We start from the raw sequence: 13,247 nt of genomic DNA on the forward strand, positions 1-13,247 counted from the left end.
AACCTTGAGCTCAAATGAGGCACCTGGGGCGATATCACACTTAGAACCATCCTCAGAAATCCAGGAAAAATTTATTCAACTTCCAGCCGACATATTCAGCGAAAGATCGATTTTCAAAAAAAATGACAAAAGTGTTGATCGGCGCTACTGAACATCAAGCGTAATACGCAAGACCTAAATGCTATTTCCACGGCCTCACTGTGTTAGACCAAAAATCTAATTAGGTATGTGCTACTAACAAAATTAATAGTAACATGTTGAGTAATTTGAGATTGACAAACCGAGTATAACTTACCGCTCAATCGAAGGTCACACCAATAGAAGCGGTTTTTTCGGCAGAAGAGTTTATGGTGATTGCTGCTGGTTGATGTAACTAGTTGCCAACTTACCTCTTCTTGAAGCTAAAAAACTTTGTTCCGTGGTGCAGAGATCAACACATAATCAGGTGATTAACTTCATTGCAATGGTGTTTTCAATGAACTGCACAAACGTCTGGTAATGTACGACAGTTGAACCCTTAAAAGTAACATGGTTTTCATGATGAAGAAAGGTACCTTTAAACTGGAGTTACGGTATGGAGATACGTAGGATGACAGTCCAAGTGGATCCTTGATTTTCCAGGAATAAATCTGGACCCCTTAAAACCCTATAACATGAGTGTAATGTGGAACTGCTCATGTCGTATTATTTGTCGGTCGATAGAACATCACTGTATTCCATAAACAGAGTTTTCGTGTTAAGAGCCCAAACAACGCCGTATCAGCTTCTCCTAGTCTTACTTTTTCAAAATGGCATTCAAAATATCCTGTGTATGATATTATCTTAGCCCCCAGGTGAGATCTTGACGTACAGTTAGCAACAGATGCGGTGTATTAGCCTCTTGTGCATATCTTATAGATGTAGTATAGTTGTATAGTTGTACTGTACCATGGAACATATTGTGGAATGGAGTGACAGTGTATCTGACAGATGATATTTGAAGGCGCCTTGATTGTAAGATAATCCTCAGTGGTACATTGTAACTAATATAGGAGACGGAGGTGAGATGTCCGTAGTTAGAGCGCGGAATGTCCGCGGTTCGAACCCGACATCGGCCTCTCGACTTCCCCTGTCTAGGTTTGGGCAACTTGGCGGTACCCCATCCCTCGTGCTTCCATCGGGTTGTATAGCGGTCGGGGACCGAAAGTGTGCTACAGCTGAACGGTTTTTATTTATTTATTTATTTATTTATTTATTTATTTATTTATTTATTTATTTATTTATTTATTTATTTATTTATTTATTTATTTATTTATTTATTTATTTATTTATTTATTTATTTATTTATTTATTTATTTATTTATTTATTTATTTATTTATTTATTTATTTATTTATTTATTTATTTATTTATTTATTTATTTATTTATTTATTTATTTATTTATTTATTTATTTATTTATTTATTTATTTATTTATTTATTTATTTATTTATTTATTTATTTATTTATTTGGGGCTAAAATGGCTTGATTCGGAAATCCTGTAGAGGGTCAACTAGCGGCTTAAGGGTTTGTAGCAGTAAGTAACTGGATCACGCGTCGCAAACACCACATCACGTAATAGTCCCTGTCCTACTGGCAACCTTAGCCGACTACATGTACAAATTTCCCATCATCCTGTAGAGGGTCAACTAGCGGCTTAAGGGTTTGTAGCGGTCAGTAACTGGATCACGCGTCGCAAACACCACATCACGTAATAGTCCCTGTCCTACTGGCAACCTTAGCCGACTACATGTACACTATAATTTCCCATCCATTTTTGTTTACGCTGCCATCACCTGCCCAGGCTTACGAACTTTAACATCAGGTCAAGTTGCATTCATGTTTGTGCAATTATCAAACACGAATGGACACACCTCTCTTCACACTGCACACAATAATTAGGCTTGCAACTAGGTTCAAATGCACACACACACACACTCGCGCGCGCAAAGGACAAGAAGTCAACAGAGCACGACCAATTTCCACGGGTAACTACGGGACGTGTAGCAGCTATACTGCGGGGAAGACACGTCCCGCGTCCGGGACATCACTCAGAAACTGTCAGCAGTTGTCCTCCCTACTTGCATTGTATTTATTTTTATCAAGTACACATAACTTTTGTGATCATCATCATTCTGGTAGGACAGACATTTGTCAGTGCTTGTCACCTGGTGACCAACCTAAAGGCGTTACAACCAGGTCACTAATAGCGTACCGACGAGAAATAAAATTTCACCTGTAGATGACTACACACTTTATACTGTTGAAAATCGGGCGCAGTTGATCCAATACCACACATCAGAAGCCAAAAGCGATTTAGACCGTCAACACGAAAAACTATTTCGTTGTTTGTAATGTACTACTCACGAGGTTGCTGAAAATCCGTCGACAGCCCACGACCGGTTTCGCCCTTTTTGGGGCTCATCAAGTAGAGGCAGTCCCGGGTTTCCGTCAACCTTATGTGCTACTTGGAACCAAATTGCGCGAAATTAGCGAATATACACTCGTTTGCAAACTAATTTGGTTTTGCTGAATCTCTCGTTTGTGATGTTCTCGTTATTTCTCTGAGATACCCAGAATCTGCCATTCTCCTTTGGTTACCATCCTAGTCTTCTCGGAGCAAAGACTAAGATTTTTACGGACAGAAAGAAGGCCAATCCGCTTCCGTATACTAAGTCCAGACCATAACTGTTACCACAAAAATGATACCTATCAGCATAAACCATATTCGATGTGCTCCACGATATGATATCTGGTGGGATGATTCTTCTCAGGAAAGCATCTCTTGAGGGGTCACTTTAATTAGGGACAACAATATTTTGACATTTTCTGGTGTTCTTCCTCGTAACCAAAAATGTTCAGATTTAATTGCAGGAATAGTTTGTAACTGATCACGTAAGCCCTACATGTGTTTTCCGTTTGAAAATCCCGACACGAGCACTGGGACCCTAAGCGGCTTTGCTGATAACTCGTGACTATGCAAACATTATACTAGTCACCCCAAAAACAGACGCACGGGAAGTGATCTACCGGTATTAATCATCAAGGATCGTATCCAAGATTATCTTGGCTTAAGCCTACTTTAGAATTTCCTCGATAGCATTTATACAGTGAACAATATAAACTGGAAATCTGTATCTTGAATGAGCTAAAGTACAAGGTAAAGGTGAGGATCAATGGTGCCACACCATGGTACATACAGTATACCCCTGTTATGGACCATTCAACCCCAATCCAGAACAGTATGAGTTCAACTTCCCCCCCCCCCAAGGGATTCGTGAAATCCTCAATGTGGACAAAGTTGGTTCACAGGTTGACACCATTTTTAGGTGCTAAACTTATCTCTGTCCTCAAGGTACTTTGAATGGATTCCAACTATGTCCTCCTAGACAATAAGGTTTCTTCTCCCCTGTTAGTTTATACCCAATGGTATTCTCCTAGTTTTCTTGAAAGAAGACTGAAAGTTAGGTGGACTATCGAATTTCATACGCTTTAGCTTCACGGTTAGAATGCATCGCTGTTTGATACGGTCGATCAAAGGGTGGATGCTGTAGTAAGCCGTGCACGAGAAATAATAAAGCAACGATTTTTTCTGTTTTTCTTGCATTTTGGGAAGCGGGCGCGTTTCAGCCTGGTGCAAATGGGTGCGACTGCCGCATGGCAACAAAGTGCAGCTATCCGTTTATCGAATATAAGCGTGTATTGTAAGTTGTGTCCTCAACGCACGTAAATATTTGATGCGTTTGTGACGCTGATTGCTGTAGCGCATGTGATAAGCACGAAATAGGTGCTAATTACAGGGCCAGAAATATTTCATTTGTACTGACCGAGGTTACAAAACGCGAACTTTAGACATAATTTCCCAACTGTTTGTGGTAAACTGAAAAGCGACAAATGTCAATGGCAAGAGTTGGGTTGGTGATGGGCAGCAGCTTGAGGTATCGAGATGAAGAGTGACTGCAGTCAAAAACATAGCTAGCAGTTTTACTGTTAACGTTTAACGAACAAGAAAGAAGGCACACGTGAATTGATGGTTTAGAATTGAGCTAACCAATCAAATTGTCACAGTCCAGTTTCCGAAATCTGCTGTACATCAGTGAATGACCTCATTTTGGAAGCAATGGAATGAACCACCGGTAGCAGATCAGAGCGTGGAGCTGGATAGGAGTTGTACAAGGTTTACAGATAGACATCCAATCGCAAAGATTGTTCCAAAGATCGAACCAAGGTTAAATTGGGAGTGTTTTATGGGTGGGCTTCAAGCAACTAACTGCCCTTGTTTCAATTGCCATTCTCAACAGTCCCTTGGATTGTGCCGTCAGCTTTCGATGTAAAGGACTAACAGAGGTGCCATTATCGGACTTGTGCTAACTGACTTGTAGTAACGTCTTGGTTTAACCGTGGAATAATTTGTTCTCATTACTTTCAACTACTACTTCGATCTATTCATCTTTGGAAGGCTATTCAGGATATCTCAGTAGTAAATTTACCATGTCATAGCTGTAAAGTTCAAGTGTCGAATACAATGGATATTTCACTTGCTATCGCCTCAGTTCTGAATTCGTCACTATTCAAGACCTGATGCTCCCCTTAGACTGAAAAATATTTGGATCAGTAGACCGAACACAGTTAAGGTTGGTAGGATAGAAGGATTTCCAGTTACTTTGGCCTGAAGAGATTTTGTCGTCCGATGGTTATAATTAACTAACCGGTCACCGACAACTGGAGCAAATGAGTGCTTGAATGATGCTTGCTTGCTTGATGCTCGGAACACACTGATGACTAGCAATTAATGTAAAAGCAATTGTAGTGTGACACTATCCCTGAGCTTGATCCTTTGCTTCTGACTGCTCGACATACATTGCTACTTTCAGTACTGATGGGATGTAGCCTTTCGTATCCTGTGATGAAAACAGCATTAGTTATAGATACGCTTGGCTCTTAGGATTTCAACCAACGCTGTCTTCGGAGGTTTCTACTTGAATAAGCATAGCGATTGGTTTGACGTTTTCAAACCCATAATATTGATAATTTCCGAAGGATTCTGTGACGAAAGAGAGCCTTACCGTGCACCGTGGTCACAAGTCAACTATCAGCTTAGGCATTTTCGCGCACATACTGATTCAGTCATTCACTAGTAACCATTCATTAGGTAACTGAAAACACTATCAATATAATAAACGAGAATTTCCCGTTGAAACCAACTTGGTATGCAGAAAGGTGTATGAGTCGACCAGTCGTTTAGTTCAGGTATTATCAGCTGCTATTTTCGGTTACGTTTTAAAACAGGCAGCAACGCAATCGCATGTTAAGCGAAGTATGACCACTCGTGTATTTATATACCAGAGGCCACATGGGAAGGCCAGAAAAACGAGAATATGTTTCAAGCCATCGACTGATGGCAGATGGCTACATACAAGTTCTCTACGGTGCAGTCTCTCCTGATGAACCATGACACGCAGTTCGTCCGTTTACTTGAATCAGGTAGGGGGGAAATTTGGTTCCAGTTGCTCAAACTAGATAGATAGATAGATAGATAGATAGATAGATAGATAGATAGATAGATAGATAGATAGATAGATAGATAGATAGATAGATAGATAGATAGATAGATAGATAGATAGATAGATAGATAGATAGATAGATAGATAGATAGATAGATAGATAGATAGATAGATAGATAGATAGATAGATAGATAGATAGATAGATAGATAGATAGATAGATAGATAGATAGATAGATAGATAGATAGATAGATAGATAGATAGATAGATAGATAGATAGATAGATAGATAGATAGATAGATAGATAGATAGATAGATAGATAGATAGATAGATAGATAGATAGATAGATAGATAGATAGATAGATAGATAGATAGATAGATAGATAGATAGATAGATAGATAGATAGATAGATAGATAGATAGATAGATAGATAGATAGATAGATAGATAGATAGATAGATAGATAGATAGATAGATAGATAGATAGATAGATAGATAGATAGATAGATAGATAGATAGATAGATAGATAGATAGATAGATAGATAGATAGATAGATAGATAGATAGATAGATAGATAGATAGATAGATAGATAGATAGATAGATAGATAGATAGATAGATAGATAGATAGATAGATAGATAGATAGATAGATAGATAGATAGATAGATAGATAGATAGATAGATAGATAGATAGATAGATAGATAGATAGATAGATAGATAGATAGATAGATAGATAGATAGATAGATAGATAGATAGATAGATAGATAGATAGATAGATAGATAGATAGATAGATAGATAGATAGATAGATAGATAGATAGATAGATAGATAGATAGATAGATAGATAGATAGATAGATAGATAGATAGATAGATAGATAGATAGATAGATAGATAGATAGATAGATAGATAGATAGATAGATAGATAGATAGATAGATAGATAGATAGATAGATAGATAGATAGATAGATAGATAGATAGATAGATAGATAGATAGATAGATAGATAGATAGATAGATAGATAGATAGATAGATAGATAGATAGATAGATAGATAGATAGATAGATAGATAGATAGATAGATAGATAGATAGATAGATAGATAGATAGATAGATAGATAGATAGATAGATAGATAGATAGATAGATAGATAGATAGATAGATAGATAGATAGATAGATAGATAGATAGATAGATAGATAGATAGATAGATAGATAGATAGATAGATAGATAGATAGATAGATAGATAGATAGATAGATAGATAGATAGATAGATAGATAGATAGATAGATAGATAGATAGATAGATAGATAGATAGATAGATAGATAGATAGATAGATAGATAGATAGATAGATAGATAGATAGATAGATAGATAGATAGATAGATAGATAGATAGATAGATAGATAGATAGATAGATAGATAGATAGATAGATAGATAGATAGATAGATAGATAGATAGATAGATAGATAGATAGATAGAAGATAGGATAGATAGATAGATAGATAGATAGATAGATAGATAGATAGATAGATAGATAGATAGATAGATAGATAGATAGATAGATAATAGATAGATAGATGGATAGATGAAAACTAACGTTGCAGGAACCAGCTACGAGTCTGCATTTAATCAAAATATTCCGTTGTTTTTTCCAAGATTGTCCGATAGAAAACAAGCGTTTTCTACACCCTCTACATTGTATTTCTTGGGTATTTCTGCTAAACTTTTCTCTGGGAGAAAACACATTGTTTCCGTGATGACCATAAGTCATGAAAAATAGTTTATGAGTCGTTCCAGTCATCAGCGAGGGATAGCAAACTTCTTCCGCGACACTCAGCAATTACCGGCTACACGAAAAAGTTTCGATTGCGTTTTAATTTATGATGAAACGGAGGCGGTCAGAAGAGCTTGCTTGTCTGCAACCAGAAGCTGTCGAATGCATGCATGCACTGCGCGAGACCTTGTAACCCTTGTCGCTTACCCGGTATTTCTACTGCGCACGTATAAATATGTATATCAGGAAAGTCAGATTCCTGAAAGCAACTTCAGAACGCCCGGAACCTACTGCTCCACCAAAAACAACTAAAAAGCCGGCAAGCATCCAGGCCAATCAATCATTCAATCAATTCAGCAAGACCTGATGAGTGTTCTTGCGGCCACAGAAGCACGACCGAATGCGATCAGCGTTCAGGCTTTTCACAGAGGCACGATCGATATTGATAGGTGATCACTAACGCCTATCAGACAGCCTGGACCAATGTCAGAAGGTTCCCTTTAAATAGCGTGGGGCTGTTGTAACTTTTGCTCTCGCACTCGCTCTCTCACTTACTCGCTTGTTCGGAATACAGCTGTTGTTTTCCCTTCTGTGAGTCTTTTCTCTCCGACACTAGGCACTGGAGCGGGTCAGCAGCAGCACACACAGATTGCCGAATCAGCAGATATAACAATGTACTAAGTCTTTGTACACGCGGCAAGAGCCTTGGGTTCGCGAAGTGGAAGTTGCCCACTCAGTGCTTGAAATATGCAGGTTCATGCAGAAAGATTCCGTTATGAAAGGTAAACACATGGACACTGTGCGGTTGAGACACAGTGCTTCAGTCAGCGAAAAGTGCAGTGACTACCTTGCACCATTAAAGCTCATGTGGACTATTCAAATAACCACCGGGATTGAGAAAACTATATATCCGCTTGCAAATTGATGCGAGCAACGCCTTAGTCTAGAGGGGGATCAACCCATTGTTTATGACAAGCTTTGCTGGAGTGTATAACGCCAGTGCTGCCTTGAGATTCTTCCGGAACGTCAACCACGAGCAACGATGTTGAACCATATAGCAAAGTGTGCGAGGAATCAGACCTTCTAGGAGAGACACTTTCGGATATTTTTGGATATTTCATTCGACCAGTAAACAGCCAATTCCAAGAGACCACCATAAAATTCTCTTAGATCTTCCAGTAGGTAATAGCCCGAGCAAGCAATCAAATGAGTAGTTTCGTTACTTGTTAGGAGGTTGGCTGATTCTATTGGCCTATCTACAGTGATGGTTTTGAGCCTAGGGACAGACAGAGCCACACAGTGGTCTGTCTGAGAGGGTATGTTTTTAGCGCGATCCGTTGGATGAATTACTTGACTCTTGCTGCACTGAAAGACGCTCCGCAGGCAGGAAATAATGTCTCGTACACAATCCGTGTCATTTTTGGTGACCTTGTCCTGTTTTCAACCCTGTTAGTTGTGGCATTTTCGAAATGATGTCACCAACAAATAGTCAACAAAGTTCAACGTGTCCTATCGATTCTGATGACGAAATTTTTCGAGTTTTCACTGAACAATTTCCTCAGAAAAATTACTGTTCTGAGACTAATAGTTGTACATCGCTTACTCTGAAGCGACGTTACCCAAATAAAATTAATATGAGGCGGAAACGAATTCGGTTTTTGATAAAACGAGGAAACACGGGGGCCTGGTTTCGCTCACCTCCACCTTCAATGTGACCGAATTCAGGACATAAATAAATCGATGCGCTGCACACCAAATGTTCCCGGCCACAGCAAGCATCCTTCTGACCACGATTGGTTCTTCATTGTCTGGTTGTATTTTCAGCAGTCGGGGTGAATCAACGTCCCACAGGCCATCTAGTGAAAAAATGACAAAATTTTTCACAGGTGCACACACATTCCACGTGTGTTTTTTTTCAGGGGAAAAATTTCAACAAATTTTACTACATAATGGAACAATTAAAAAGGGCGAATTTTACACTTCAATAGTGTGCATGGTAAAACCTGGTGTTTCCGTCTCACAAGAAAGTCAAGGGCTTCATGTAAAAAATTCACGTGACTTGACTGAGCGATTTGTCAAAGATGAACTCTTCTCCTCAGGCAACTCCTCCGAAGTTACGAAGTGATCGTACAGACAACTCAATTCTTAAAAATTTTATGTAAAAGACGTTAGGTTTCAGCGTGACAGTCAGTTAAGAATATCCTTACGTGAGGTCGGGCGATAAGCTCACACAAATGTGCCAGCTAATCAATACGAAAATAACACGTTTAGAATTCAATCGATAGGTTGGCTGCACCCATAAAGGATACGGCGCGAATGCATTTAGCTTGAGTTTGGTAAGAAAGCTTCGAGCTTTTAGGATGTATTGTTGGTGAGGCGAACCATGTCGGTTTCTGAGCATGGTGAAGGAATGACTGTTTACAATGGCATCAGGTGTGAATCACACTCGAACGCCATCGGAGCGGCGAACAGTTTGTCCAGGCAAAAATACACTGGTCAACACTGACATCTGGTTGCATCCTGTTAGCCTGTACTATGGAGATTTTGAGGTCAGCTAATTCACACAATTTCTTCACTGAAGGATTAGCGCAATCATGTCAAGCCAGAAAACTTTTAAATTAAAGTCCTCCGTGTACAGCCCGTGTGATCCGTTTGGTCGGCTAGGAGCCGGGTGAATGTGAAGTTCCTAGTCCTGCTGGTTAGATGTATTCTTCATCAGCGTGTAAACGAAATTGACTGCTTTGTGTGATTTGAGTGACATGTGATAAGTGCATACCAACCTTGGAGGAAATGGTTCAAGTCGTCTAATAATAATTAATTACGCATGAGCTTGAAAAGCGGTCGAGTGCGAAATTGACGATGGATTGTCTTATGCGACGCCAATAAGTTTCGCGGAATACAGAACCGGTCCACAGTGCCTCGCGGGGGAGTTCATTGATCCGTTTTGCCATATCCTAAGGACTGGTGTTGTTCAAGCTGATCCTTAGTCAATAGGGTTGTAAAGATGTTCAAGTGGAAAATCTGAACCAAAGATATGAACCGCTGGTCTTACTTATAGACTAATAGTCAAGTCCACTTCGAATCGCACAGTTTAATGCTCATCACACCCAACGATCCCCTGATCACAGCTCGTTAAAGTAAACGTGAACTGAGTTTTTTGTATGCGAAACAAATTGTAAAGCACTCTCTTTTTAAAGGTATGCTTTATAAAAATAGCTAACCAGAAATCACCCCCTTGGTGCGCTAAGAGAGCGTCAACTCACAGACCTTCCAGGTTCAAAGTGGCTTTACAGCCGTTGCAACTGAGGCTAATGTGAAACCGAATAGGTTAATGGTTTTGTTGAAACTATCCTTAGTTTGTTGGAACAATTGTTTGCCTTTTTGAAAAAGATGCAAAAATATAGCAAGGAGATTTTACACTGTTTCAAAATCCAACTGGTATTTTCACTTTTTATCAAGGATACCGTTTTGAAACGTTCGTTTTTAGCTTTGTCGCTGTTCTATAGATTGTATAAATCTGAAGTGATTACGGAGAAAGGTTGGTTGGTAGCTAAAAATTCCCTCCTCGAAAAAATAAAAAACGCAAAACGTAATGTGGTGATTGACAGTACAGCTCCATAGGAAGAAAATGCATAAGTGGTGATACCATTTCGTCATAAGTGTGTCACGCACAGTGACAAGAAGCCGATCGGTATTCTACATTTGAAAAAGGGCCTGAAATGAACTGAGGATTATAATGCAAAAGAGAAAACATATTTCAAACTGTGTCTTTTACAGTTCAAATCCGAATAGTGGAGGTGTGTCCGATGGCAATCCTGTGTTACTGGCCCCAAAATGCTTGCATTTTCTCGGTTATCCGGCTGATAGTTATTCATTATTCGGAAAATGCATGGTTACTTCTCTCTAGGTCTTGATCACCCTCCATAATGGGCCTGACTGGTACGAACGGAATGAACTCAACGTGACACTAAGTCTGTAATTCACCCCTAAACTTCGCTTGAATGCCCGATGGACTGGTATTACGAATGGACAATGTTCAGAATGACATAAATCAATGTGAATTCCTCCTTGGTATCGCTGCGCATGTAACGATGATAAAAACTGACATCGCATGCAAAATATCCCAATGTTTTGGCTAGGATATATTTTAAAACAGAGAGAAGGATTGACACTTTATTCTTCCGACTTTGAAGTCAACAGCAGAAGTGTGTAGTGCTTGGGAATTTAGTTCAGAGTATTTAAAAAAACTTGTCTTGCACAGTAATCCACAGCAAAAAGTGTGCGAATATGTTATAGTGAAAAATGGGTAATAATTTTTTCGCATATTTACAATAAGAATGTCTTGATTTCCAAACATTGAATTCTTTGATACATATACGGTGCTCCGAGCACACCGAGCCATTGAAATCAGAAGTATCCTTATGTAAGCGACACGATTACAACACGTCTGCAGGGCGGAACTCATTTCTGGGTTTTCAACTAGATGGTTCAGTTATTAAGAGGAAGCACTATGAAATAAGTATATTGTTTTACTCAACCAGTTCACTTCCGCTCCAAATGCCTGTTGTGATAATCAGTGGACTCCTCTCAACTTGGCAAACATACAACGAGCAGCGAACAGAAAGGCGGTCATACTGAATTCCAGGGAGTGGTCATAGATCAAAGCCTCAGCACGGGGCACCAGATGCAAGGAAAACCCGTCTCCATAAAACACACTAGGCTGTCACTCAGTTAAAAAACTTTTAGGGTTGAGAAAACTCTAATCCATCGTTTAATCGTTCTAAAATAACTGTTTTACCCTAAACCTTACCTGAGTTTCTGTCGTAGACCAGGAAATCCCCATTCACACAGGCAACAAAGATTCTCACATCCAAGTGGAGAATGCTGTTGACGGCAGAAGACAAATCGACGCGCTGTCTCTGTCGGCTGGTTTTGATATTATCCGTGGCATAAAATATGAAAATACTGGAACACAAAGAGAGGGTGAACAAGGTGATTCATGAGGGTATCGATGACCCAAAGGCGACAACCATTCATTCGGTGAAAGAGACAACAACGACTTGCTTTTCGCAAAACATGATGTTGACCTCAGTTTTTTCATCACGGTGTTGAGGGAATGACAAAATTTGGTCGGTCGTAAACAGTATGAGTGCGAACGGGCATAAAGTATCGACTGATGCGCAGCTATATTTCTGACAATTTCATGTTTTTTTCAAATTAAACGGTGCAAATGTGTTTCGCTAAACATATGTCTGCACAATTTCACAAATCTGGAGTACAGAAGTACACTTGTGCCTTTTAGCTGAAGATTCTTAAAAGATTCGGTTGGTAAAGGTTTTGCTGACATTAAGTAGTTCCGACTTAAATATATGTATTTCGGATATCTGGAACTCGACAGTGTCTACCGAAGAATCACCTTCCATTGCCATCCTTTTGAATCCTGTCTTGTATGTGTTTCACCGCTTCCGTGAGTTTGATGCCCCACAGCACAGCCATTCCTTCATACATCTTTAAATAAGCTATAAAATGCGATTGTAGTAAGGGGGTGTTCGTGAAGCAAAGGGAGTCTTGCTCTAGTGCGTATCGTGCATAGCAAGCACTCTTTGGGTGAAACTCGATGGGATAAAGAAGGTTAAGAAACTGCTAAGTTGCCCAAACCTAGACAGGCGCGAACGAGCATTCGGTGTTGGGCTTGAACCGTTGACCTTATTTTCAGTACCCGATAAGCCACATTGAGCTCGGTGTACAAGTAAAGAGAGTGAGTTTACAGGAAGAAATATTATATACAGATGGAGTGTGGCCGATGTGAAATTCTTCCAGCTGCAGTGCGCGACCTAAGCTTGTGGGGATAATGGAAAGATAGGCATATGTCAATGGAAGTGACCAAAATTCATTTCTCTACTGGGCGATCAACTTTTTTTCCAACTCGGTTGGGTATATTCCAG

The 13,247-nt window shown here is 39.4% G+C and overlaps 1 protein-coding gene across 1 annotated transcript in view; it reads right to left on the minus strand.

Moving 5' to 3' along the window:
• Positions 1-13,247, minus strand: part of T265_03907 (hypothetical protein) — a gene marked incomplete at both ends in the record, with an annotated part of 78,083 nt that overhangs the window by 17,823 nt on the left and 47,013 nt on the right. The window contains 2 exons of the mRNA XM_009168508.1: positions 9,001-9,158; positions 12,113-12,267. Of these exons, the coding sequence (XP_009166772.1) occupies positions 9,001-9,158; positions 12,113-12,267 (313 nt within the window). The remainder of the gene's footprint in view (positions 1-9,000; positions 9,159-12,112; positions 12,268-13,247) is intronic.

The sequence above is a fragment of the Opisthorchis viverrini genome (assembly GCF_000715545.1).
Source record: "Opisthorchis viverrini unplaced genomic scaffold opera_v5_58, whole genome shotgun sequence".
In the NCBI taxonomy this organism is placed as follows: Eukaryota; Metazoa; Platyhelminthes; class Trematoda; order Opisthorchiida; family Opisthorchiidae; genus Opisthorchis; species Opisthorchis viverrini.